Here is a 27,806-nt window from a genome sequence, read left to right as displayed (position 1 = left end):
GGGGAGAGGGGAGGAAGAGGAAAGAGGGAATAAAAGAGCAGTAGGGATGGGGAAACCTGGGAGGACAGGAAGGAGCCGAGGCTACGAGGCTACGGCAAATAGAGGCACAGCAACCAGTCATCCCATAAAAGGCCTTTCCACACCCCGTGCCAGGCCTTGCCGGGGATAGCCTTCCTCATTTTTCGGACGTGGAACACCCTGGCTAGGCCTGTATGTGGCAAAAAGCAGGAGGTCCTATAGAAGTGGAGCGCTTTGGTGCCTGGGGTACCAAACCCTGAGCGCCGGCAAGGGAGTTCCCAAGCCGCTCAGGGGCCTCTAGATGGAGCCAGAGAGCCAGAGCTGAGCGGGAGAACAGAATCCGAGCGTGTGAGACACTGCGTGTGAGACCGTGTGTGACTCGGTGAGTGTGAGTGTGACAGGGAGCGTGTGGCACTGTGAGGGCGTGTGACACAGGCCGTGACACTGCGCGGCCTCGTGGAGCAGGGGCCCGTGTGAGTCCGTGAATGTGTGTATGTCACTGGTAAATATGTGAGGCCACAGCTCCATCCCACCCTGGGGGCAGGTGACGGGGGACCCTCGAAAAGCCTGAGCCCTGGAGTGTCACCTCGTTCTCACTCTCGTATATTCCCCCCATCTTCATTCTAGAAGAGCCCTCGGGTCCCCTTCCCCTCCTCCTCCCAAGGTCCCCTCCCTAGCCCCACCCCCACGGCGTGCTGCGGCCACCGGGGCTGACCGCTCTGCGGCTTCGGCCGGAGGGGGAGGGGCGGACTTCCCCGGAGCGCAGCGAGGAGGGAGGGCCACGCCGGGTGCTCCGGGGGTCTGCGTGGGAAGAAGGCGGACGTGGAGAAGCAGATGCCCTCCAGGGAAGAAGGCACGGGGGAAAACATTTCCCCTGCCCCGGCTTCCCGGGAGGCGCGGTAGGGGACAGGTGTTGAGCGAGGTTGGGAGCGGAATGCAGGGGGTCCCAGCTGGGGGCTCGGGTGGGATTCGGCACGGCGAGGAGCCAGGGAGGGGCACGCGCTGGGTATTCGGGTCCCGGGTAGCGAGGAGATAGCGGAGGGGGGTCGTGGCTTTGGGGAGCGGTGCTCGGGGTCCCCTCCCAGAGGGACCAGAACGGTCCCGAGCTCCACCTCCCGGCCGGGGGGGGAGGGCGGGGAGGCGGGCGGGAGGCGGGCGGGCGGGCCGGGAGGGAGGGGGAGGGAGGGGGCGGGCCGGGCTGTGCGCTCCGCTCGCTGCTGGCTCCGCCGCCGCCGCCGCCGCCGCTGCCGCCGCCGCCGCCGCCGCCGCCGCCTCACACATTCGGGCAGCGGGAGCGCGGCGCGGACGCGAAGCCGCCGGGGCTGCCGTGCCCGGAGCCAGCCGGAGCCGGAGCCTGAACCGCAGCGCCAGCCCCCGCGGTGCGAGCCGCAGCCCGGGCCGGGGCCGGTGGCGGCTCATGGACAGCGGGGCCGGCGGCCCGCGCTGCCCCGAGGCGGGTAAGGATCCGGTGGCGGTGGCGGTGGCGGTGGCGGTGGAGGCGGCGGCGGCTCCGGGTCGGGAGCGGCCATAGCCGGCGGGAGCTGCGGGAGGGGTGCTCAGCGGCGCGAGGCCACGGGGGCCCGGGCGGTGCTCAGCGCGCCGGGGCTGAGGCGGGGGCGGCTGGGAGCCCCGACCCGGGGGTTGAGGTCGGGACACTCCGGCCTCCGAAGTCCGCGGCGAGCGCGCAGCGAGGAGAGGGGTGCTGAACCGGACCGTGCCCCTGCGTCCCGCACCCCTGCGTCCCGCACCCCTGCGCGTTTGGAGCGGCGGGGAATGGGGGACTCCAGGAGCGCGCCGAATGGAGGTGGCTGGGGGAGGCGCGCAGTCCCCAGTTTGAGGGGGAGGGGGCTCCCGGAGGACGAGGCAGGCGAGGACCCTCACACACCACACACACGCACACGCGCACACACACACTTGTTGGGCGACCAGCTCCGCTCCCGCGGGCACGCGGAGGGCCGGACCACCGGCATACGTACGCGCACACAGACATCCGTACATATGTGCACACCGACATACCTCCCGCACACCAGCGCCCCTGGGGCCCCGTCGCTAGCTCAGAATCCGCTTCAGCGTCTGCGCGCTCAGCAGCACGGACACACAGCCCATGGCCATAAGAGAGCACCAGGACACAACCGGGTGTGACACTCGGCGACACGGGCACACACAATCCCGAGCCCTCGTGTATGAGCGTCACGGACACAGTGCGCCTGACGAACCCTCAATACCTAACCTAGCACATACATATTCCTTTAAGGAACACACCCTAACATCATTTATGTTACACTCCTTGGCCAGAACATAGATACACAACACAGGTCTCGCTCCCCCTCCTCCACTGCACCCACATAAACACTACCCCGGTGTCTCAGCACACGCCTTGACAGCACACACCCTAACACAGAAAGTAGAATCTACAGCGGCGCCTCACGGGTGCAAACCCAGAATCCACGGCTTCACGCATCTTAACACTGGGTTTCACACACACCTTACACCAACAGTGTCACATTACACCTTGCAGCCTATACACACAAACACACACGCTCAGCCTCTGCCTCGGAGGCCGGAGGCCGGATTCCGGCCTGGGAAGCCGCGGGGCTGTCGGCGAGCCCCTGGCGCCCCGTCATCTTAATCACGACATTGTTATTGTGAATTTCAGCACCCGGGAACCCTGGGGGCTGCCCAGACCGGCTTCCCCGCCTGCGCCTCCCCGCCCCCACTCCGGGCCGGCCGGCCGGGTATTCCCGGAACAGGCTGGACTGGCAGGCCGCGCCATCCCGGCTCCCCCGGGCTTCAAGGCCCTAGGTCCCTTTGCAGAGGGTGCAAGCCTGGGGCAGTGTTTGCGACCCTCTTCGGGCCATTTGGCTGCGTTCTGCGAGCCACCTGGGTCCCCAGCACACCTGGGTCTCGCACACCTGTGTCCCTCTCACACCTGGACGCCCCCTCCGCCGGCTGCCGGCTGCAGGCCGGAGCAGTACGCGCGGGCAAGACCCTGGGGCCCGAAGGGAGATCGCGGCTCGCGCAGGAGCAAAACTGGTAGGCAAGATGGACTCGGCTACCCTCGGGAGCCCAGACTTCTGGCCTCAGTTTCCCCGGCGGTGATCGGCGACTGTTTCTTCTTGCTGGAAATAGTCGGTGCAGCGTTGAGGTCTTTGAGGTTTGAGCGCAGGGCAAAGACCCGTTTCCACTTGCCGTGAGAGGGTCCGTTTCGGGAGAAAGTCCCCACCCGGCCCGGCTCGCCGCGCTTTGTGATTCCGGCGCCGGCTCCCTCCCCGCCCCCTCCCGGCGCCCGCTGTTCGCCTCCCGCCGACGCCGGCTGGCCGGGGACCCCAGGCAGAGGCCCGAGGTGCGGAGGAGTAGAGATTCCCCGCGGCGGCCCCTCGGGCAGGGGGCGCAGGGGGCCCCCGCCTCGCCTTGAGCTCCCGAAGGCCCCGTGTCGCTGGGGTGGGGGTGGGGCCGCCCGAGTCCGAGGATGGTGGCGGAACAGCCGTCCCCACCCCACCCCCAACCGCCCCCAACACAGCTGCGTCCTCTGGGAGGAGACGCCCGCGCTCCGGGTGTGTGCCGGGGAGCGCCGGTGACCGCAGCGGTGTAGACGGGGCTGCCCCGGCGGCGACGGAGTCCGGGACATCGGAAGACCGAGGGAGCCTTTCATTACCCGCTCTGGGCCAACCTTCGGTAGCTGCCAAGAAAGAGCGCGCTCAGGTGTTTGTGACAGTCTGGAGATGGGGGCTACTTTCTTGATGTGGAGGTCTAGGAGAATTGAAATCTGTGCTTACAACTAGACCAGGGCATGGAGTGGAATCAGGGGTCAGGGCCGAGAAGGGCCTCCAGAGATAGGCAGGGGTAGTGTGGTAGGGGAAGAGATGTAGTTTCAGTTATAGCAGCGTTGTTTCCCCTCTCTCTGCTAACCCGGTTCAGAGAGGGACTTCAGCTGGAAGAGGATGTCTTGCTGGTCTGGCATCTTGCCAGCAGAGGGGCTGCTGCTGTGGCTACTTGGTCAGGGGATCTGGGCTAGAGAGAGAGATGGTGAGCTCACTGCTGGGAGAAAAGGGGTGGAAGCACCAGGAGAGGGCCTTGGGATGGGGGTGGGAGATGGAGGAGGTCCTTCTCCTATGGTTAGGGCTGCCCCTCCTGTGAACAAGGGTAGCTGGTGCTGCAGAGTGAGATTCTTTCAACAATGTATTGAGCACCTGCTATCTGTATCTGCAAGGGCCCATAGTGGGTGGTTGAGGATGCAGTATAGTGGCAAGATAAACACCAAACTTGTCTTCATAGGTCTTCCCAACTAGCAGGAGATGGGTTCATTTATTTACTGAGCCAATGAATACCTACTGTGTGCCTGGTGCTGGAAATAAAATGCTCTATTCAGCTATATATATATATCCTTTACAGTATAGTAGATTTTAATGCAACAGATCTCATTTCCCAAATAACTTCCAAGAGGCAAAATTTATTATTTCCATTTCACAATATGGAAATAGGTTCAGATAGGTTCAGAAAGGTGAAGTCACCTGGCCGAGGTCACATGGCTAGGAAGTGGTGGAGCAAGGGTTTGAACCCGGACAATCTGACTCAAGAATGCAGGTGCCTGGAAGCCCTGCAGAGGCTAATAGAGGGCTGTGAAAGAGAGGGGAGAGGAGCTGAGGGCTGTGCACTTGTTCACTGTGGGAAGCCTCTGAACAGCTCCACCCCACACAGCCCCACTAAGGCTTACCCTACTCTCTCTCTCTCTCAGAGGTTGGCTTTGTCCTTTGATTTGTGTGCCCCCAGTGGCAGTGGTTGTTGTGTAACAGTGCAGGGGTAAGTGTCAGGGGTCACAGCTGACTTGGTCACTGGGACACTGATGGCTGCCTCTGGGCGTTTTAGCATTCAGCAGAAAGTGGGCCCTGGTCTCCCAGGGACGCTGGAAATAAAGGTTACAGGTGAACCCTCATTGCTATCCTCCCCACCCCCCAACATGTTGACACAGATTGGCTTTCCCTGGGCTCTGCTCCCTCATACCTCACTGCTCTCCTCAGGCCTGAGAAGAATGAGTCACTGTGTATGCTGCAGTTCTGCTTCTCAGGGTCCTGGGTGCCTATGTCACTGGGCAGAGGTGGGGACACCCTTGCCAGGAAGGCAGCCAGGGCCTGGGCAAGGGCAGATAAAACACCAATCACTTCAAAAGCTGTCCCCTGGAACTAATGACTCAATAACCAACCACCTGGGCAAAGTTCAGGGATGGTGGGGGCAGGGATGAGAAACGGCTGCCTCACTGCTGCTCCTGGCTCCTCTGATTCTGTCCCTGCATCCCTAGGACCTCTGGGGGTGGGGATAGGGGGAAGACAGCTACAGGTTGGGAGGCTTGGGGTTTTTCAGTCCTTGAACCCCAAGCCTTCTTTCTTTCTTTCCTTGCCTGGCAAGTTTGGCAGCCCAGGGTGGGGGTGGGGGTCACTACTCAGCCAACATATTATATCTTCTGTGATTTCTGTTGATTTTCCTTCCCCTGCATCCAGCCTTTCCCCTAGCCCTATGGATGTGAAGAGGCATTCTTATTTCTCAAATCTTGACTCTGCTTACTACTCCCGTGACCTGAGACAGTTCGTGATTCTTTCTGAGCCTCAATTTTATCATCTGTACAATGGAGAGTGGTGTGATAATAAAGTACCTGTTTCAGAGGGTGGGGAGGATTAGATGGGATAATGTATGTAAATGGAGCATGTTGGCTGGGATGATGATGATGATGACAGCGATGATGGTGGTAAAGGTGGCAGGAGAATTTGCACTTCTTTCTTAAATCCAAGGACCTAGTACATCTCAGAGATCATAGTTCCCTCATGGTGCATCCTGTTGCCTCCACTCTACTGCCTGGAGGATTCTCCGAGTCCCTCCCGCAGAATCAGAATTCCTGGTGGGGGTTGCTGATAATACTCATTTTAAAGGAACTTCCCAGATGCTTCACGGGCCTTAAACCTTCTTCAACTCTTGCCCTCTCTCTGAGTAGCCACCCCTCCAAACCCATGTTCCCCAAATTCCTACCTCCCAGAAACATCCTTTTCCCCATACCTTCCTGGCTTTAGATATTTCTGTGGTTCTCTTTCCAACTCAGAAGTTGTATACCATAATCCTTTTCTGACTCTGATGGTTGGAGATAAGGGATCTCCTAAGGGTGACAGGGTGAATGCGTGAGACAGAAAAAGAATGTGTGGGGGTGGGGTGAGGGTCTTACAGTGTCTGTGCTGCCTGGTAGGCCTGAGGGGTTAGAGCCCAGGGTTGTGACCCTGAGAGGGGGAAGGAAGGGCTTACTCTGTAGCACTTCAGAGCTGCTACAAATCAAAGTCACCCTGACTCTGTCAGAAAACAAATCTCTGAATTTATAGCCAAAATTTGTGAGCATTCATTTTTCTTAGAAAAACCTGTACAATAGTTTCATAAAATTCATAAAGAGGGCTGTGATCTAAAAAGTTTAGAATCCCTGTTCTGGAGAGACTAAGTGAGGCAAACAGTCACTGCCGTATTTCTCCTTCTGTGTCACGTTTAGAGTAATTCCCATAACCCCCACCCTGCCAAGACTTATGCAAGGAACTGGTGTGCAGGATGATCCACTGTATGTGTGCAAAAGGGGGTGGGGAGGCAGGCTAAGGTACCCAGAAAGGAATGAGGTTCTTTGGAGACAGTCCTCTGGGAGTGTGTTTGGGTTGGGAGCTTGAAAGTAAAATGAGCCTTGTGCCCGGTCCATGTCGGTAGATGGAAAGTGGCTGGAGGGTGGATCCAAAAGAAGCATTAGCTAAATTCCGCCTTCCTTTAAAGTGATTAAGATTGCAACTAGGAACAAGCACTAATCTGATAACAGCCTCATATACGTTGAGTACTTTACTGCCAAGGAGTGACCAGGGAGGAGATGTGGTTTGGGAATGCTACGTGAAAGAGGCGAAGTGTTTGAAAGAGGCAAAGTGTTGGACTCAGTATAAGGAATCTGCATTCAATGAGCATTTGCTGAGAGCTTATGGACCTGAACAGAGGATTAAATTTGACCCCAGTAGGTTCTTTGATAGAGTAATGGAATTGGGCAAGGGAATAAGCAGTGACCACCCAGAAAGTGCTAGGATAGGCTAACTCTAGGAACTAAAATAGTTATTCAGAGGCTCTTACTGAGTGCCTACTGTGTGCCAGGTCCAGGGCAGGGTCCTGAGGTTGTAGGAACAAACAAAACAGAGGCTCTCCTGTTCTCTGCTCAGTCTCCACAAAGACAATTGACAAATTATTTCCCCAATGGCTACGTAACTACAGTTGTAAGTACTTTGAGGGAGCATTTGTTGAGTACTTATTGTGTGCTAGGCATTTAGCCCACATGATCTCAAACTTCCTAGGACATTTAGGTGGTGTTATTCCCATTTTCCAGATAAGGAAACTGAGGCCCTAAATCATTTCCTCCTGCTTAGCAGCCAGGAAATGGACAGCTGGGGTTCTCCTCAGACTGTCTGATGTCATCTCCACCCTGATTCCTTACATGTGCCAAATGACTACAACCAAAGAGAAATGACAAATAGTCATTGAGTTAGAACTGTTGTGAGCTCCAGGATAGCAGATTGAGTCAATCTTGGATGCCGCTGTGTCCCAGTGCCCAGAACAGAGCCTAGCACATTGTAAGTGCACAGTAAACGTTTGTTGAATGCGTGGTGGCCAGCTTTGTGAATACGCATAGGTTGAGGCAAGGGAATGAGGGTAGGGAGTCTGGTCCTACCTTCAGGAAGTCTGGCGTTTGCCAAGAGAGCCAGAGAACACAGGAATAGGTACATAGTACTGGGGTTGAACAACACAGTCGGGCGGGCGGGGTCCAAGGTAGCTCAGTGATTCATTGCCTCGGGATTGGGGCAGACAATAGTGGCTGTGAGTTGGAGAAAGGAGAGGTCACCATGGGCTGGAGAGGCCTGGGAAGGCTTGGAGGGGCCGGGGGTGGGGGGAGTAGAGCCTGCCTTAAGTGGGGTAGGTGTGGTCTATGACAAGGATAGCTAGGATTTCAAGGTGGGAGGCAGGTATTTCAGGTGCAAGTGGGGAGGTGGGGAAAAGAAAGCGAGCCTGAGCCCTCTGCTGAAATTACTGGGCCTGACTAGAATACAGGGGCTGGCCATGGTTTTGTTGGAGAGGAGGAAGGGGTCAAGACTGGGACAGTAGCAGGTGTGGCTAGGGTCTGTAAATGCATAGCCTCAAAGCTGGGGGGAGGGGGCGTAGGCATAAGTGGGTTATTGGGGTGATGGGGTTGCAGCTTATAGTTGGCTATGGCATACAGGGCTCCAATTGAAAGGATTTGGGGGTGGGCACGGAGAAGCAGGTCAGAGGTAGTACTGGACCATTCAAAGAGGGAGGGGCCAGGTATGAAATAGGGGCCAGATGTTTGTACGGAGAGGGGTTAAATAGGAGCCAGATGTTTACTGAGAGACTGTGAGCAGAGCTTGGAGGGGAGTGGTCAGGACAAAGCTGGTAGTGTCATTGGCAGCTCTGTCCCAGTTAGACCTGCTGGGCTCGCAGTTGCTAAGGACAGGCCGGGGCAGTTCCCAATGCCAATTCCAGGGCTAGTCAGCCCTGACCACAGCCTTGACCCCAATCTTGACCTCTACACTCTTTTTCCACACAACTGTCAGTGTCTTCCCTCCCCCTAGTGGGAGCAGGGGAGAGACGAGGAGGAGGAGTCCTGGGAGCTATGTTGGGGGCAATGTGTATTTGGGGGAGGTAGGTGGCTAACTCCTACTCTTCAACTCTAGCTGTTTCCAGGCCTGATGGGTGCCTAGTTTAAGCTGGTGGTGGGGGCATTGGGCACTCTGGGTGATTATCATCAGAAAAGAGAGATCTGACATGTCATATCTCATACGCATATACTGACTGGCCTCTTAGAAGGAAGAGAAACGAGACATCTTTCTGTTCCCTCCAACCATCCTGAGTGGCCCTCAGTGTGGGGTCTGGGGAATATTAGGGGAGCTTGTGTCCCTTTTTTTACCATGTATGTGAGGGGTGCTTAAGGCCTTTCTCTTCTACTTGCTGTCTCTCCATATCTCAGTATCAGGGTAATTACCATGGGTGACTAAGGCAGGATGCTGGTGAGAAGGAGGTGTTGGGCAAAGCACAGAATAGAGAGCAGGGAGGAGGGAGTGTCAGGAGGGTCAGGGCGTTCCATGGGCGGGAGCTGCTCTAGACCTGTTCGGGGCCCTTACCCGCTCCACCAGCTGGAGCAGACACTGCTGTTACACCCGGCTGTGGGTGAAACTCAGGATTCTGGGTTCTGGGATCAGGGTTCTGGGCTGGGGCTGAGCTCTCTTCATGGGATAGTGTGTACATAGCAGAGGGAGGGAGAGTCAGGGCCTGGATTGGGCAACCCTCAGCGCCAGGTTCCTCTTCCCAGCTGACCTCCTATTTTGCCTCTTTTCCTTGCAGCCCTCCTGATTCTAGGTACTGCCAGGATGGGGCCCCTGAAGCCCAGCCCAGGCCCCAGCGGGCAACGGTTGCTGCTGGCACTGCTGCTTCTGCTGGCTGCATCCCCAGGTCATGCCACTCGGGTGGTGTACAAAGTACCGGAGGAACAGCCACCCAACACCCTCATTGGGAGCCTCGCAGCTGACTATGGCTTTCCAGATGTGGGCCACTTGTACAAACTAGAGGTAGGCGCCCCATACCTGCGAGTGGATGGCAAGACGGGAGACATCTTCACCACTGAGACCTCTATCGACCGCGAGGGGCTGCGTGAATGCCAGAACCAGCTCCCCGGTGAGCCTTGCATCCTGGAGTTTGAGGTGTCTATTACGGACCTCGTGCAGAATGGCAGTCCCCGGCTGTTAGAGGGCCAGATAGAGGTACAGGACATCAATGACAACACACCCAACTTTGCCTCACCAGTCATCACGCTACCCATCCCGGAGAACACCAACATTGGCTCACTCTTCCCCATCCCGGTGGCCTCTGACCGTGATGCTGGCCCCAACGGTGTGGCATCATATGAGCTGCAGGCCGGGCCCGAGGCCCAGGAGCTATTTGGGCTTCAGGTGGCAGAGGACCAGGAGGGGAAGCAGCCACAGCTCATCGTGATGGGCAACCTGGACCGGGAGCGCTGGGATTCCTATGACCTCACCATCAAGGTGCAGGATGGTGGCAGCCCCCCACGTGCCAGCAGTGCCCTGCTGCGAGTCACTGTGCTTGACACCAATGACAACGCCCCCAAGTTTGAACGGCCCTCCTACGAGGCTGAACTGTCTGAGAACAGCCCCATAGGCCACTCGGTCATCCAGGTGAGAGGTCCCTCCGTCTGTCAGGGTTCCCACCTTTAGAAATGGGAGCCCAACCCAACCTGGCGAGACTTCCCTTCTCTGGGAACTGTCAGGATACTGTGGTAAGAGCTCTTCTCCCCAGCCCCAATCTGGTGAGACCTTCCTACCCCAGCAGGTGATATAATTTTCCTCTATCAAGCTACTCAGTGAGAGTGACATAGCATATGAATAGCAATGCCCCCATCCCCAAAATTGACCGAAGTTGGAGAAACTCCTGAGAAGAGAAACCCCCTCCCAAGTCAAATGGCTTGGCTCATCCTCCAGCCGGGTGAGCCAAGTTAGAACAAGAACAATCTCTCTAGAGATGAGATATTTTCCCAACCAGATGAGATTTTCCTGAGCTAGAGGACAGAGCCTTTCTTTGCCTCTTCCTAACAGTCAAATGAGATTATTTTAACCAAGTGAGTCCTCAGAGTTCTAGAAAACTGTGTTCAGATGTCTGACTGTACACCAGCTTCCTTGCCTAGGCACAGGGTTCTCATGAGAATGGGGGTGCTCTGACAGAGTGGGGGGGGTGGCTAACTCTGCTGAAGTTCTCAGCACCCTTCTCCATGGGAACTGCCCCAGGGGCTGGGCAGCTTGGTGGGGCCAGGGCCTGGGAGGGAGCAAAGAAAGCGTCCCTGCAGACAGGTGGGCGTATCTCCCACTGTCATCTCAGCCCTGGCCTCCCGCCAGCCCCAGCTCCTTTCTCCTTCCCCCTGGGCTGAAGCTGTCTGTCTTTGAAGTGAGGGAGCTGAGAAGGGATCAGCCTGCCCTGTACACCGTTATGGTCCTGGGAAACCCTTCATTCCATGTCCTTAAATTGAAGTGGGGCATGGGGAGGAGTTTTAGGCAGTTTTTTAGAGGCTGGTGGACTTGAACACATAGAAGACAGACTCAGGAATAAAAGGGAGACAGACAGTCAGAGATGGTGAATAATAACAGCCTGGGTGCCAGGCACGGTTCTGAACACATTATGCATATTATGTCATGTAATCCTCACAGTACAAGGTAAGCATTATCCCCATTTCACCGATGGGAAACTGAGCCCACAGAGATTTGGAAACTTGCCTGATCTCACCCAGCTGATGTGTTCACATCCCACTCTGGCCACATCCAGTAGTCTGGCTTCAAAGCCTGTGTGTGTAACAGCTACACCCCATTCCAGGAGGCTGAAGCAGGAGAGTGGGACAGAGACAGGGCTCGAGAAGGGGCAGAAAAGAAGGACTGGAAAGAGGCAGAAAGAGCTGAGCAAGACTGGGAGGGAAACAGGGACAGAAATGAAGAGTCACAGAGACAGAGGGAGCTAAGACAGTAAGAGATAGATAAGAAGCTGGGTGACCAGTCTAGAGACAGGGAGAAGTGGGAGTCATCGCGAAAAGGTATGTACAGAGAGAGAGAAAGAGGATAGGGCAGGTGATGAGAAGAAACGGAGTTTGGCTTTGACAGGATGTGAGCAGGGACTGGTATAGCTGGGAAGCCCTCTGCCCAGGTGTCTCCGCTGTGAAGAAGTCCTACTCCTAACAGGAAAGAGAGGAGACCAGCAGTGGTTTGAGACTCCGCTAGATGCAGTGCCCAGCACTGTGTTAGCACTGATTTTCAGAGACTGGACAGATGGATGGATGGATGAAAAGAGGTATAAGTGCTATTTAGGGAACACTTGCCACATACCAGGCAGTGTTAGACATTTTTACAAGTATTATCTCACTTAATTCTCACCACAGCCCCATGAAATAGATTCTATTATTATCCCATTTTATACACTTGTAGACTGAGGCTTGTGGTGGTTGAGAAATTAGCCCAAGGTCACATAGTTACTTGGGAACTGGGCGCATCTGGGATTTGAACCCAGGACTCTTGCTGTGCTCCCTGGAGACTCTGCCAAATTATACCTGTCCTGTCCTCCCCATTTACCACCGTGCTCCCCCACCCCCAGGGCCATCACGTTCTGCATGACTGGGACATAATTCCAACCATCTGTCTCTCTGACCGGTGGTACCTCATGGCCATTCCCACCAGGTTCCCGCTGCCCCATCACCACTCATGTTTGTAGAGACTTGGGCCGAGTGTACGTCGGCGTTGGCGTGGGAGGGCGTGCCCACTGCAAAGGGACAGACAGTTCATTGTTTGATGCTGGGATCCCAGCCCGCTGCCAGCAGGCTCTGTGGCCTCCACCAACCCCTCCCTCGCAGCCGCCCAGATTCCTCAAGTTGGTGCCTAGCCAGCGCCAACCAGGAGGGAAGAAGCTGCTGAAACAGGTTTCCCCAGTTTGAGAGAGCAGTGGCCTTGGCAGGCTCCTTCTGACCCAGATCCCTACCTGGCTGCTTTCAAAAGAAATCCCCTCACCTGTGGCCTCCAGGTGGGCATGTGGGTCTCCACTCATGAGCAGACACACACATGCATAAACACATGCCTTCTCACACAATAACAGGTAATCCCAGTCTCAGAACACATGTAAGTGCACGCACACATATTAGACATATATGTCATATATACGTGCCTCATACCTTTCCAGGTCTTCAGATAGGTTGAAGGACAGTTTAATTGAGGGGAAAGGCTGCCCCAGTTGCCAACTGGATCCTCATCCCCATACTTGGGCACACTAGCACAGGAACAGTAAGTGGAGTTAAATTGTGCCCTGTCCCATCTCTACTAGTCACTTGTAACACTGTTCAGATTTGCCAGCTGCATCTTTCCTCCTTGGGGAAAGAGGTCAGTACTGTGCCCTAGTGTCAGGCTTGGGCAAAGGGCAGTCTATGTGCTGCTTTTGGAAAGGGTGTCACTTTAGATAAGTTGTATCTGCCATGCTCATTGCCAAGGCAGCACACATGTCCCTTACTTTGCCATCCCCAGACTAACTTGTCCCTGTTTTCCTTGTTTTCCTTTTCTACCCTATAGGTGAAGGCCAATGACTCGGACCAAGGTGCCAACGCGGAGATTGACTACACGTTCCACCAGGCGCCCGAGGTGGTGAGGCGTCTCCTGCGACTGGACAGAAACACTGGACTTATCACTGTGCAGGGCCCCGTGGATCGTGAGGACCTAAGTACCCTGCGCTTCTCGGTGCTCGCCAAGGACCGAGGCACCAACCCCAAGAGTGCCCGTGCCCAAGTGGTAGTGACTGTGAAGGACATGAATGACAATGCCCCCACCATTGAGATCCGGGGCATAGGGCTGGTGACCCATCAAGACGGGATGGCCAATATCTCAGAGGATGTGGCAGAGGAAACAGCAGTGGCCTTGGTGCAGGTATCTGACCGAGATGAGGGAGAGAATGCAGCTGTCACCTGTGTGGTGGCAAATGATGTACCCTTCCAGCTACGCCAGGCCAGTGAGACAGGAAGTGACAGCAAAAAGAAATACTTCCTTCAGACCACCACTCCGCTCGACTACGAGAAGGTCAAAGACTATACCATAGAGATTGTTGCTGTGGACTCTGGCAACCCCCCACTCTCGAGCACCAACTCCCTCAAGGTCCAGGTGGTGGACGTCAATGACAATGCCCCTGTCTTCACACAGAGCATCACAGAGGTCGCCTTCCCAGAAAACAACAAGCCGGGTGAAGTGGTCGCTGAAGTCACTGCCAGTGATGCCGACTCAGGCTCTAATGCCGAGCTGGTTTACTCTCTGGAGCCTGAGCCGGCTGCCAAGGGCCTCTTCACCATCTCACCTGACACTGGAGAGATCCGGGTGAAGACATCCCTTGACCGGGAACAGCGGGACAGTTATGAGTTAAAAGTGGTGGCAGCTGACCGGGGCAGTCCCAGCCTGCAGGGCACAGCCACCGTCCTTGTCAATGTTCTGGATTGCAATGACAATGACCCCAAGTTTATGCTGAGTGGCTACAACTTCTCAGTGATGGAGAACATGCCAGCGCTGAGTCCAGTGGGCATGGTGACTGTCATTGATGGGGACAAAGGGGAGAATGCCCGGGTACAGCTGACGGTGGAGCAGGACAATGGTGACTTTGTTATCCAAAACGGTACGGGCACCATCCTCTCCAGCCTGAGCTTTGATCGAGAGCATCAAAGCACCTATACCTTCCAGCTGAAGGCAGTGGATGGTGGTGTCCCACCTCGCTCAGCTTACGTTGGTGTCACCATCAATGTGCTGGATGAGAATGACAATGCGCCCTTTATCACTGCCCCTTCCAACACCTCTCACCAGCTGTTGACCCCCCAGACCCGTCTTGGTGAGACGGTCAGCCAGGTGACAGCTGAAGACATTGACTCTGGTGTCAATGCAGAGTTGACCTACAGCATTGCTGGTGGCAACCCTTACGGACTCTTCCAGATTGGGTCACACTCAGGTGCCATCACCCTTGAGAAGGAGATTGAGCGGCGCCACCATGGGCTACACCGCCTCGTGGTAAAGGTCAGTGACCGTGGCAAGCCCCCGCGCTATGGCACAGCCTTGGTCCACCTTTATGTCAATGAGACCCTGGCCAACCGCACGCTTCTGGAGACCCTGCTGGGCCACAGCCTGGACACGCCACTGGACATCGACATTGCTGGGGATCCAGAATATGAGCGCTCCAAGCAACGTGGCAACATCCTCTTCGGTGTGGTGGCTGGTGTCGTAGCTGTGGCCTTGCTCATTGCCCTGGCAGTGCTTGTACGCTACTGCCGGCAGCGGGAGGCCAAGAGTGGCTACCAGGCTGGTAAGAAGGAGACCAAGGACCTGTATGCCCCCAAGCCCAGCAGTAAAGCCTCCAAGGGCAACAAAAGCAAGGGCAAGAAGAGCAAGTCCCCGAAGCCCGTGAAGCCAGTGGAAGATGAGGACGAGGCCGGGCTGCAGAAATCCCTCAAGTTCAATCTGATGAGCGATGCCCCCGGAGATAGCCCCCGCATCCACCTGCCCCTCAACTACCCACCGGGCAGCCCTGATCTGGGCCGCCACTACCGCTCTAACTCCCCACTGCCTTCCATCCAGCTGCAGCCCCAGTCACCCTCGGCCTCCAAGAAGCACCAGGTGGTCCAGGACCTGCCACCCGCAAACACATTTGTGGGCACTGGTGACACCACGTCCACAGGCTCTGAGCAGTACTCCGACTACAGCTACCGCACCAACCCCCCCAAATACCCCAGCAAGCAGGTAGGCCAGCCCTTGCGGCTTAGCACACCCCGGCCCCTACCCCACCCCTACCATGGGGCCATCTGGACTGAGGTATGGGAGTGACCAAGCAGGCATATCCAACTTGCAGGCTCACCAGCCTAGAGGGACCGACCCAAGCCAGTGGTGGGAGGTGGGACTGAGGATCTGGGGGTGCCGGGGCCTTGATGATGACCCTGCCTCCTCGCCCAGGCATGGAGGGTTAGACTGAGTGAAAATTGAGGGAGGGTGTGCTCTGTGGCATTCTTGCCCCCTCCCCACAGGGAGAGGCCTATGACTGTCAGGTCCCAAGATGCCAAACCAGCTGCTGGGTCTTGCCAGTGGGGGCTGATGGGCAGGTGAGCAGAAGGGTCAGAGGCAAGAAGGTGGGAAGGAAAGTGAAGAAGTAGAGTCTACTCCAAACCTGGGTCTCTAGCTGAGACTACCCATTGGTGCTTCTCTAGAAGGGAAACAGGGCGACCTGGGGTCCTATTGGGTAACTGGGTAGGGACTCTATCAGGGAGGGGGAGGCTCCCTATTTGTGCCTCCTGTGTGTGCTGTGTCAGCCTCTTCCCCACCCCAGGCTTCTGGGGCTGGGCCCCGGCTCCCCTTCCCCAGTCCCAAACACTTTTCCCTGACAATAAAGTTCTCTATTTTTGGAGTTTTTGTTTCTTATTTTCCTGGAACTGAGAGAAGGAGTGAGAGAGACTGGAAATGGCCCTTTGTCCTTAGGTGCCTACCCAATTTCCCCATCCCTTCTCTTTGCCCCTTCCCACTTCCTAGACCTGTCCTCTATCCCAGCCCTATGTTCATTTACCATTGTCCCATCTACCCCCACATCTGGCAATGTGTCCCCTCCATACTTGTGAAGCCTCCTCCCTAGGAATGACCTCCTCCACCAAGAAAGGGCAGGAGCACCCAAGCGAGCTGCACCCAGGTCCTGCCCTTTGTCCCCTGCTTGAGACTTGACCCTTCCAATCTGCTCACCTGAGCAGCGTCTGACAGAGCTCAGGCCAGAACACCTGGGTGAGGGTGAAGTGCAGCCTGCCCACCTCAGGTGAAGGCAGAGAAGCCCTTGATTCTACTAGCCACCTTCCCTCAGGACGAGATCTTCCAAAGTCCCTTTCCCAGCTTCTTCATCTCAACATCACTCAATACCCAACAATTACTGGGCCCTGCCCTGTGTGTCCCCACCATGATCACCAGCCTGGGCTACTGGGAGGGAGGGCCCAGGGAGAGGGGAGGGAATCTTCAGGTTCTCTGGATTGGCCTGCTCTGTATTCCCATTCTTAGGGTGCTCCCTTCTGACCGAGGCTGAGGTCCCCTAGCCCTGCCCTTCCTCCCTTCCCTTCCTTTGGCATCTTGCTCTGACCACCTTGGGCTGCTGGCTCTCACTCACACACACACTCTCTCTCTCTCTCCGTCTCTCACTTCTTGCTCTCCTGGGTCTGCCCTGTCTCTGGCTGTGCCTGACGGGCACTGGGGCTACAGCCTGGGTGAGGGGCCTCAGGTCCCAGGGGAGTCTCTGAGGCCAGAGGCAACATGTCTCCATGACAACTGAAGAGGCTTGAGACACTCCCAGGAGGTCCAAGGCACCAGCACTCTACTCTGATTCCATCCACAAACTCCCCAGTGCCCTGGGGGTACCCCCAAAATAAACACACCTGGGGGCTTTGAGGAATGGGGTATGGCAAGGGAAATCTAGTCATGTCTCATCTCTCCTGGACAAATAAGCATCTCTAGGGGGACAGCCAGCAACTCCTGACCTACCATTCTCTCTTCTCTTATTCTTATCCTTGCTACCGCCAGGTCGCTCTTCTATTCCTTTAGCCTCTTCATCTTTTCTTTCCCAGGGTCTGAGGGATTATCTCTTCCTCAGCTGCAACCCAACACATCCGTGGAGCCACATTGAACATGTCCTCCCAACATTCAGACACAACCAAACCACGACACCATTGTCGTCATCAAAACACATAGGCCACGCTTCTCCTGTGAGATCAGCATGGTACTAGACCCTGAGGGGAAGTGGTCGTGTACATACAAGACATAGGAGTGAAAAGATGACACATTTGAGCATCTTGACCATGGAGCAGGAAGTGCCATAGTGAAGCTTTCCCCAGCTTGCTGCTCCACTATTCCTTCTGCTGCTAGGTGCTTCCTTTTTTTTTTTTTTTTTTTTTTTAAATCTTTACATGAGGTGCATTGTACCATACTCAGCACTTTATGTGAATTAGCTCATTCGATGCTCATAACTCTTTGTGACAGAAATCATTAACGCTCATTTTCCAGAAGTGAAAACTGGTTAGCAGTGGAGTCAGAATTCACACACAAAGCATCAGGAAATCTGATCTCCAGAGTCTGCTGTTAGCCATAATGCTGCACAAGAGGGGTCCCACGATTAAGTCAGTGTAGGGAGTAGGGGACGTACAATCACATGAGCCTATTAAAAGCTCTGCAAGGCCTGAAGAAAGGGGCCTGCTAACCTTTTGTGAAACTCTGGGTTTTCCAAATTTATCTGACCACAGTGCCCCCTCCCTCTCTCTGAGGAACACGGTATGGGAATGGGAAAACCTGCATAGGACATGGGAGTGGGCTCCTGGAAGGAAAATGTTGAACTTGAGCCAGCTCCTCAGTGATGAGCAGGACTTGGGCAGGAGGTTCAACCAAGTGAGCCAGCTCCTGAGGCAGGAGTGAGCATGGCCAAGTGGAGGACAGGGAGAGGGCAGAAAGGGGAGTAAGTATTAGGGCTAGAGTGGAGGGCACAGGAGGGAGCAGAGAGATGAGAGAGGAAGAGCTAGAGGTTGTAGAGTACACAGATGCCTTGCCAAAAGTTCTTTAATGGGGAATGCAATGAACGCTCATGAGTTTTGGATGAACTGAGTTTTTAAAAAAATCACCAGAGTGTATGGTGTATGTATAAAGGGGGTAGAGGTGAAGGTACAGGATTGAAACTCTGAGGTCTGGACTAGAATGGTGGCAGTGGGGACAATGGATGGATGGATTTGGCTAAACTTAGGGAGAAATGACCTCTAGGACTCAAAGGATAATTGGATATACTGTAGGGATGGGCAATGAGTATCACAGCTACCAGCATTCCCAGGTGGACATGATCTTTCTGTGTCTGGGTGATGGCATAGTGACGAAATCATTGTCCATGCAAAAACTGATTGAAGAAAAAGAAGAATTGGGTTTCAGACTTGTTGAATCTGAAGGGCCAGTAAGGACAGCTAATAGGAAATACCCAGCAAATGTCTAGAACTTGAGGACTAGCATCAGAGATATTTTGGATCTAGGCCTTTTTTTTTTTTTTTTTTATGATAATCACAGAGAGAGAGAGAGAGGCAGAGACACAGGCAGAGGGAGAAGCAGGCTCCATGTACCGGGAGCCTGACGTGGGACTCGATCCCGGGTCTCCAGGATCGCGCCCTGGGCCAAAGGCAGGCGCTAAACCGCTGCACCACCCAGGGATCCCTGATCTAGACCTTTTAAGATTTGATAGTAATAGATGTATAGGGAATGTTTAGGGTTGAGCATGCCCCAACCCTCCATTTTATAGAAAAAGAAAATCATAGGCAAAAGGGACCAAGTGACACGCCTAGTAGGCAGGATTGAAGCTTTGAATTACCAGGTGTAGGTTTTTTAGGGAGGGAGGACTGTTGGCTATATCATCTTGGAGAAAACTGCAAAGAGAAGCCCCTGACAACCAGATTGCCCGGTGACTCACAGACCCTTCCTGGAGACTGTTCACTTCGACCAGGGGGATGATGCCCCTTTACAACATCCCACCCACAGGTCAATTTGGGGGATCTTGTCTGTCATCACCCAGACCCTGTGGTGTTTTTTTGGATCACAACACAGATTCCAAGAAGGGTTGCCTATTCCTGAAGATGAGATGGGAGCCAAGATGGAAAGGCAGTTCTGAGCCGCCTTCCCAACAGCTTAAGAGCTCCTCGTCCTGACAGCCTCCCCCACCCCAGCTGCCTTGAATGGAATGAAGACTGTGATGGATCAGGAGGTACCAGGAGGATGGGTCTGCAAACCCAGGATCTCCTCTCGTGGCCTTCTTGATAACCTCCTATTGAGGGTTTTAGAGTAAAGACAAAGCACCTGTGAAGTCTTAGAGGATTGGAGGGAGGCTGGAGTCTTAGCAGCAGCAGGGCCTTGGCCTGAGCTGCTCCCACTCCTGGCTTCCAGGGAACCCTGTGTCTACACCCTCCACCACTCCTAATTTCTGGATGACAGGAGAATCAGTGACAGTCCCAGGTGGGCATTTGGGTGACTGGTTGGTTGTGCCAAGTGCCAAGCTGAGGTTGCCAGGTTCCTGGGAGGATCGTTAACCCATGGCAGGCATGTGGGGCTGCTCGCTGGGAGCAGCCTGCACAGTTCTACCGCCCCCACCCCAACCTCCAGTCCAAGCCTGTCCCCTCCCAGAAGCTCCTTCCTATTTGCTAAAAGGAGTCTCCATTTGAGGCCAGCCTTCCTAATTCCTGATGGATGCCAGACCCCTCCCCCTCTGCCCAGGTCCTCTTGGGCCCTGCCCTCTACAGTTAATACTCTGCTTCCTGATCTGGAGGATGGGGGAGTTTCCATTGTTCTGCTTCCCCACCCCCAAAGGGCCCTGGTTTCTCAACGGGCTCCCTTTCCTTCTTCCCTCCCACCGTTCTCCACTCCCAGGCCTCTCTGGAAGGGGATGCAGTGGGGACAAAGCCCCCCCCCCCCTCCGCCAGTGGGAGGGGACGCAGCAGGGAGTCCTGAGGCTGCCTACAGCATCACTGCAGGGGTAGGAACAGAGGATCAGAAAGACATTGGGATCTCATTTATATGGAGGCAATGGGAAGTCAAAGAGCAAGGAGACAGGTGAGGAGCTGAAGTTCAGGGGTGCTATTTGGAAATTAGGGAACTGTTTTGGTATTGGTGAGCTGTTTTGGAATGAGAAGTTCATACTGCTTTAAGGAAGCTGTTCTAGAAATTGGAAGCTTGCTTGTGATTGAAGGCTATGCTGGAATTAGGGGAGTTGGCTGGTATTGTGCTATTCTGGTGTGGGCTGTTCTGGAATTAAAGGCTATGCCAATACTGGGAAGCTGTGCTGTGAGAGTGGTTGTACTGGGTTAGGCTTATTGTGGTGGCCTGGGGGCTATAATAACACTGGGGCCTGTGCTGTGGTGGGACTTGCTGCGTGTAGTCTTGGCTATCCTGTCCCAATTAAGGGGCAGTCCTCCATCGGGGTCTGTGCTTCCTTGGGGGCTCTGCTGTGCTAGGGAGCTGGGCCTCTTCTCAGTCGCTGCTGAGGCCTGGGGGACCAGGAGCTCTGGGGTGGGCCAGACTGGGGGTGGAGATCACTGTGGTGGTGGGCCTCTGGGGCAGGCTGGCCTGCCAGCAGTGACCCTCCTTCTCCTTGCAGTTACCTCACCGCCGCGTCACCTTCTCCGCCACCAGTCAGGCCCAAGAGCTGCAGGACCCATCCCAGCACAGTTACTATGACAGTGGCCTGGAGGAGTCTGAGACGCCATCCAGCAAGTCATCCTCGGGACCCCGACTCGGTCCCCTGGCTCTGCCTGAGGATCACTATGAACGCACCACCCCTGATGGCAGCATAGGAGAGATGGAGCACCCCGAGAACGGTGAGGAGTGTGAGCATGGTCAGGGCCCCCTGGGAATGGGTAGCAGCTGAGCATGGTGAGGAGACCTCAACAATGTCTTCCATGTGTTCAGCAGTACTCACTGTGCTGAGTACTTTCAGCTATACGTTCATTTAATCCTCACGACTCTGATGTGAGAACTTCACTGTTCTCTTTATAGTGCAAGCATGTGAGGCTCAGAGAGGTTAAGTCACTTACTTACCCAAAGTAACATGTGGGAAGTGACAGAGCTGGGAGGGATTCAGACCCAGGCTTCTCTGACTTCAGAGACCTTGCCTTCAGCACCACATCTTACTGCCTTCCTGAACGGGGCCTAGGAGAGGAGTGGCCAGGGGCTCAGGCGGTGGTGAGGGAAACTTGAGGGAATGGGGGGGTCCCTTCATGGGGTCAGAGGGCCTTGAGAAAAGAGAGGGGACCCCGGATTCAAGAGTCCAGTTCCTCTGTGAGGAGCTCAGGAAAGGGTATGCCACTCCCCTGAGGGGAGGAGCCAGAGAGGGTCTGGCTGAGGAAAGGGAGTGGGAGGTCTCGGGAGGGGAAAGGCTGGTCTGGGAAGGGTTTGAAGGTGATGGCAGAAGGGAGGTCTGGGCCAGAGCAGAGGTCAGTGCGGGAATGGACAGTGAATGTGCTGTCAAAATGTGTGTGTGTGCGTAGTACGTATGCTTGTGTGTGTGAGGGCATCCATGATAGCCGCTGGAGGAGGAGACTCAAAAAGGTTCCCCTTGGGACTGAAAGACTCTCCCGCTTGGAGCTGTCCTCTGGGTCTTGTCCCCTCCCTCAGTCCAAACTGACCCCCACAAAAACGCTGCGACGTCCCACACCCAGCCGTCAGGCCCAGGGCCCTTGTCTGACAGCCCAGGCCCTAGGTCTCCGAGTGCCCTCCGCCCCACCCTGCCCCTCCGTGCTCTCTCTCATGCCCATCTCGTCCTTTTTGTGCCCGCGCAGAGCCGGCTGGCCGGAGCAGGCCCTGAGGTGGAGTGCCAGGTATGTGGGGGCTGCTCTGGGGTCTGGGGTCTGGGGGATTTGGCCCAGCACCCAGCCCCGCCCACCCAGCGCCCTTGCTCTGCTTGGTGCCAAGCTGGGTCCCTCAACTCTGAGCTGAAGAGCCTTGGTGCTTTGAGGGTTAATGACAGCGCTGTCCCCTCCTCACCTTGCACTGGCAGGAGGCCAAGCCAGGGTGGGTGGGACCCGGGGAGCCCCTGACCCAGGCAGTGCTGCTCAGTCATGTCCCTCAGGGAGGGTCACCACCTGGTACTGTCCCTGAGCGAGGGCAGACAGGGGCAACCATGACAGGAAGTGCTCATGGCCCAGCCGTTCCCATGGAGACCCCCCGCTGCCCAGCAACCACACCGGCTACTGATGTCAGGCGGCCAACTCCTGTTCCCGTGGGTGTTCTGGGCAGGGAGCCGGGACTAGACCAAGGGTGGTGGTTGGCATAGGGGGCTGGAGTGAGCTGGGGAGGGGTTGCATGAGTGTGCTTATGAGTATGTGGGTGTGTGCTTCTATGTGAACTCCCCACACAGAAGCTCCCTTCTCCCTGGCTTTCAAGCAAGGCCTCACCATGCTGGGTTAGGGTGGGTTCCAGGACAGCTGGGAGAACGGTGAGGCTTGAGGGGGTTCAGAAGGAAAGTATGTGCCCAACCTTTATCTGAGGATGGAGATGCCCAGTATAGATTTGTGTGTCCATACCTAATCTGAGGATAGGCGTGTGTGTGTGTGTGTGTGTGTGTGTGTGTGTGAGTGTGTGAATGTGCATGACTGACAGACAGATGGAGATATTGTGCCCTTAAATGAGGATGGGGGTTTCCTTACCCCTAAGGAGAGACTTGCTTGTTTAAGCCTGACTGGAGATAGATGAGGGAGTGTTTAGATGGGTTGTGTGTTTGTGCACCTGTCTGAGGGAAGATTTGGTGGGTGTGTTGATAGGCGAGCTGGAGGGTGGCTGAGGATGGAGAAACACATCTATTTAAGGATAAATTGTATGAGAGAGAGAGAAGAGCCTGCGGTGGATGGTGGGAGAGTGTCTATTTGCGGGTGTGTGTGCCTGTGAACTCAGTGGGCAAAAGGGGCGTGCACCCCTGTTCGAGGCAGGGCGTAGGGGCCGTGGGAAGCCATGGAGTGGAGCTTTGTGATGTTACTCTGCCTGAAGACTGTCCTCCCCATTCTGTCCTGCAGACCTGCGCCCTTTGCCTGACGTTGCCATGACAGGCACATGTACCCAGGAGTGCAGCGAGTTTGGCCACTCCGACACGTGCTGGATGCCTGGCCAGTCATCTCCCAGCCGCCGGACCAAGAGCAGCGCCCTCAAACTCTCCACCTTCGTGCCTTACCAGGACCGAGGAGGGCAGGAGCCTGTGGGCGCCGGCAGCCCCAGCCCCCCGGAAGACCGGAACACCAAAACGGCCCCCGTGCGCCTCCTGCCCTCCTACAGTGCCTTCTCCCACAGTAGCCATGATTCCTGCAAGGACTCGGCCACCTTGGAGGAAATCCCCCTGACCCAGACCTCGGACTTCCCACCTGCAGCCACACCGGCATCTGCCCAGACAGCCAAGCGCGAGATCTACCTGTGAGCCCCCTCCTGGCCGGTGGCCTTGCCCCTCCCAGCCACCGGCCAGGTCCCAGATGGGCCCATTCCAGGGTCCTGCTCCTGACCCCTCCAGTGTGGACTTCCCAGCCAGGGCCCCAGGTTGGGGTGAGTACTGGCCTCATGACCACGCAGGCCCTTCCCCCAAGCAGGGTCCAGGTTCTCTCTCCTCACTTCATCCCCCAGCCCCAGCCCCTGGGAGCCCTTCTTCCCCTTTATGGGGCTCCCCCCAGCTGGTGCCCAAGAGGGCTCCTCCACAATGACGAGGCTCCCTTCCCTCCACTTCTGGGGAACGCCCCCTCACCTCGGCAGATGGTGGAGTCAAGGGTGGGCAACACACTTTTAACTCATCGTTTCCCACATGGCCGACCAGGGTGGAGACAGGATGTCCCCATTCCAGCCCTGCTTCAGGGCTGAACTGGGGAGCCCCTCTCCCTGGGAACTCCCAGAGGAAACTCTTGACCGCCAGGGGCTCCCTGAAGGGCTTTTGTTACCAAAGGTGGGGTGGGGATGGGGGTGGGAGTGGGGTGGAGGCCATGTCTTCCTACACTGCTCCTGGGCTGGCCCACCTGCCTGCCACATGCCCATGCCTGATCCCATCCGGGCACCTCCTTCCCTGCTGGTCATGCAGTGTCTGTATATAAGGACCTTGGAATGATGTCCCCATTTCTGCCTGATTTGCAACTTTTCTTGTTGATGTTGTGTTGTCTTGGGGGACCCCTCTGGGGAGGGAGGCTACCCTGTGCCCCCTCCCCCCTGCCGCAGTGCCCCCCACCCCAGGCCTCTACTGTTCCATGTTGTAAATACCCCTGGGGCCGTAGTGGGATGGGGGTGCAGGCCAGGGAAACAATGGGTGGGTGAGGGTGGGGATGGGGGTAACATTCGCCTATCAGCAGAGCTGGGCTTTTATTTAATTTTTTTTAAAAATACAAATCTCTATTTTTTTGGAACTGTTGCGCTGTGCCCTGGGTTGGGGGGATCCCCGCTCAGGCTGGCCCCCCCACATCCAGATGAGCATCACAGAGGGGCCCTGAGGCTGTGGGGGGGCAGCTGGACAGGGGTGGGATGACTGTGCCTCTGGCCTGGTTGGGTGAGTTGGGAGCAGGAAGGTTTGCTCAAGGGGTGGCTGGTTGCTGCCTCCAACAGGGGGAACCTGCACCCTGCCCCCTCCCTGCCCCGCCCCCCAGCCCCTGCCATGACTGACCCCTCAGCCTGTAAAACCACCATTGCCTTGATCTCAGGGGGTGGGAAGCGCTGCCTCAGGGCACCCTGGGCTCCAGGCCCCCTTCTTCCAGTTGGGCTTCCCTTTGCCAGGGTCAGGGGTCCCCTGGGGGAGGGGGTGGGGAGATTGGGGGGCAGAAAAGCCTAGTCAGCCATGATGAGGTGGGATTGCTTTCTGCACCTCAGGGGGCCAGGGTGTGAGGGGCATCCTGTAGAGCCCTCATCTCCCACTGTGGCCATCTCAAAGCCTCAGTCCCTCTTCCTTCCAGAAACCCCCACTGCCTTGGCCCATACCTCTCCAGCTCCCCAGGGGCCCAGGCTGGGAGGCTGGAGACTCAGGGTATGGCCCTTGCTTGACTTAGTCTAAGCTTGGGGGCCGGCCCAAGGGTGGGAGGGGTGGGTACAGGCTGCTGGGTCGTCTGGTGCCTTTGGGAGCTGTGCTGCTGGGGTCTTGACTCCTGTAACCCCAGAGACCCCACTGCACCTCGGGAAAGCTAGGGGCCTGAAGAATCACCCTATTCTCTGCTCCTTGCCCCTACCTTGGCTTGGGGTAACAGTGCTGGGAAGGAGAGCATTGTTAGGCTGGTAGCCTCAGCATACGCAGCCCTTCTATTGAGGGCAGAGGGTAGAGTGGGCTGAGGTAGCAGCAACCAGGTCTGGGGGTTGGCCAAAGGCTCCTTTCCCTGGGGGAGGCCCAGAAGTGGGCCAGGGGCTTGATAAAGAAACAGCCCCCTTCCCCCTGCACAAACAGGGCAGGTGCAATAGTGGTAGAGTTGGTAACATGAGGTGCCCAGCTGGTGGGGCAGTGGCCTCAAGGGCTGTCTGGGTCCTGGAGGTCAGGATTCTGGCAAGAAGATTGTATGAGGCCCATTTGCTTGGTGGAGAGGGTGGTCCAGACAGGAGGCATTCCTGGAGTCACTGGACTCCCCTGGAAGCCCCTGGTGGCCTGGGTACCCTGCCCTGGTCTTGGAGACTCCTGAGCACTGAGTGGAAGGGCAGAGGAGCATTTTGCACAATGGAGAAGCCAGAAGGAAGGGGGTAGCCCAGATGGCTGGGAGGGCTGAGAAGCACAGAGGAGCCCTTCCCACAGGCGAAGGCAGAGTCCCAGCCCCCTGGTTGGGGTCAGGGCACTGAGTCTGTCACCACCTGGGCACTCGAGGAGAAACCAAAGGTGGGCAGGGGATAGGTGACAGCACTGGGGACCACCCCTGTTGGTCCTAGGTCTGTGAAGTCCTTCCCCAATGCCTTGTGTCGCGTACAGTTTTATGTACAAATAGACGACATTTGGCCAGAGGAGACCCCCCCCCTCAAACCCAGCCTGACCCAGTCAGTGTCTTCCTAGAGGGGACCTAGTTGGTTCCCAACCCCCTACTTCAGAGCATGTCTCTTGGTAGGGGGAGGGTATATGGGGACATATTTCCGGGGGTCCCTGAAGCGAGTCTCACATCCCCGGGGGAGGGTCTCTGGGGCATCTCTCACCTCTGGGGGCTCCCTAGGCCCTATCTCTCCCTTTGGGAGTCTCTGGAGGGACATGTATTCCCTCCGGGGACCATGGGAGCATGTCTCCCCCCTACCCAGGCTCTCTGGGGAGCCTGTTTTCCTCCCAGGGTTCCTGGGAGTACTTAAGGCATGTCAGTCTTGGGCCATCTCTCTTCCCAGGGAAGGGGGCTATCTCTGAAGCATGTCTGGGAAGGGATATTTCTGACCCTCCCTGCATCTCTCCTCTGGGGGTGTCTCTGACCTGCAGCACTTTGGGATGAGACTGGGCAGCTCCGAGTTGTCTTTTCTCCTGGAGGCCCTGCGATACCTCTCTCCCGAGGATCCGGCCTCTGGAGCCATTTCTTCCTTGGGCGTGGGCTGTCTCCTGGTGTTGGGAAGGCTTCTGCTGGCCATGAGAAAGTCTCTTAGGGGGCGCCTCCGCGTGGGACTTCTCTGGGAGGGGGGACTCTGCCTCGCCCTTGGGGTCCCCGGGCGGGTGTGTCTGCCCTGCCCGTGGGGAGAGGGAGACTGTGTCTCCTCGGGTTTTCGGAGTGGGGAGGGGGGCCGTGTCTCTCTCGTGTGTTGGGGGGTGGGGTTCGGGGAGGGGGGTTTGGGGCTCGTGGGTGCCCACACTGGGGTCGTGTTTCTCTTGGTTCGTGCCACTTCCCACCGCCTCGCTCCTCCCGGGAAGGGCCCCCGCCCCGCCCTTACTCCCCCGCCCCGCCCCCGGCGCTGCGAGCACAATCCCGTTGATTTGTAATGATTTCTGTCTCTGTCTTTCTCTTTCTCTGACCGCCCCTCCCCCGCCGCGAGCATGCGCAGGCACCGCCCCTACCCTCTCCGGTTCGGTTCGTTTCCGGTTTGTTTGCTGAGCTGTCAATGGAAGACCCGTGTAATTATTCCCGAGCTTTACAATAAAAGTGTGAAAACCGGACCCCACCTCGCTTCTTCCGGGCACTCAGGCCTGCGTCCCGGGGAGCCTGGGGGCTAAGTCTGGGCTAGAGGCCTCGGACGGGGCCCGCTGAGCTGGATCCGCGCCGCTCGGGGACGGCGGCGGGAGGACGCGGGCCGAGGCCGGACGCCTGCTCCGCGCCTGTCCCAGCGCCTGCGCCTCCCTCCGCGGCCACCCGCCCGGCCCGCCCGGCCCGCCCGCTCCGGGCCACGCAGCCCCACCTGCAGCGGGGGGGGGGCGGTGAGGGGCGCTGGGGAGGGGTGAGCCCTGCTGCCTTCTTCCAAGGGCGGGAACCCCTTCCTGTTCCCCTCGCGTTTGGCAACAAGTAGGACCTGCCGCACTGAATGGGAGAAGGGGCTGGAGGCACGCCTGTCGCTCCGTCCCGCGCTCAGCAACCAGGGCTGGAGGTCGATTTAGGGGGCCCGGAAAGGTCTCACCCCGGCCTCCCACTGCGCTCCCCTCCCCCCGCTTCCGGGCCGCCGCGGCCCCGGCCTCCTCCGTCCGGCTCCCGGGTAAACACCGGCTGGGGAGAGGTCGCAGAACAGAGGCCG

The 27,806-nt window shown here is 56.9% G+C and overlaps 1 protein-coding gene across 5 annotated transcripts; it reads left to right on the top strand.

Annotated features, from left to right (window-relative positions):
* Positions 1-775: 775 nt before the first annotated feature.
* On the top strand, positions 776-27,237 carry PCDH1 (protocadherin 1). Of its 5 annotated transcripts, XM_041766050.1 has the most exons (6): positions 1,206-1,475; positions 9,427-10,274; positions 13,191-15,386; positions 20,785-21,004; positions 21,965-22,003; positions 23,195-23,330. In XM_041766050.1, exons 1-5 carry the CDS (start codon positions 1,436-1,438, stop codon positions 21,988-21,990), a joined length of 3,330 nt encoding a protein of 1,109 aa, XP_041621984.1. In that variant the 5' UTR covers positions 1,206-1,435; the 3' UTR covers positions 21,991-22,003; positions 23,195-23,330. The 5 variants fall into 5 exon arrangements, with proteins under 5 accessions (XP_041621980.1, XP_041621984.1, XP_041621979.1 ...); XM_041766046.1 differs by lacking the exons at positions 1,206-1,475; positions 21,965-22,003 and adding an exon at positions 776-917 and having other exon boundaries at positions 23,195-27,237; XM_041766045.1 differs by lacking the exon at positions 21,965-22,003 and having other exon boundaries at positions 23,195-27,237.
* Positions 27,238-27,806: the final 569 nt, after the last annotated feature.

The sequence above is a fragment of the Vulpes lagopus genome, chromosome 8 (assembly GCF_018345385.1).
Source record: "Vulpes lagopus strain Blue_001 chromosome 8, ASM1834538v1, whole genome shotgun sequence".
Classification (NCBI taxonomy): domain Eukaryota; kingdom Metazoa; phylum Chordata; class Mammalia; order Carnivora; family Canidae; genus Vulpes; species Vulpes lagopus.
The sequence above is the reverse complement of the archived record's forward strand: the minus strand, read 5'-3'. Positions and strand labels throughout refer to the sequence as shown.

Excerpts from the sequence above, each read along its gene's own strand:
- PCDH1 (XM_041766045.1), top strand. The coding sequence starts at position 1,436 with ATGGACAGCGGGGCCGGCGGCCCGCGCTGCCCCGAGGCGG. Across the intron at positions 1,476-9,426 it reads CCCGCGCTGCCCCGAGGCGG|CCCTCCTGATTCTAGGTACT; the intron begins GTAAGGATCCGG and ends TTTTCCTTGCAG. Across the intron at positions 21,005-23,194 it reads GATGGAGCACCCCGAGAACG|ACCTGCGCCCTTTGCCTGAC; the intron begins GTGAGGAGTGTG and ends TCTGTCCTGCAG.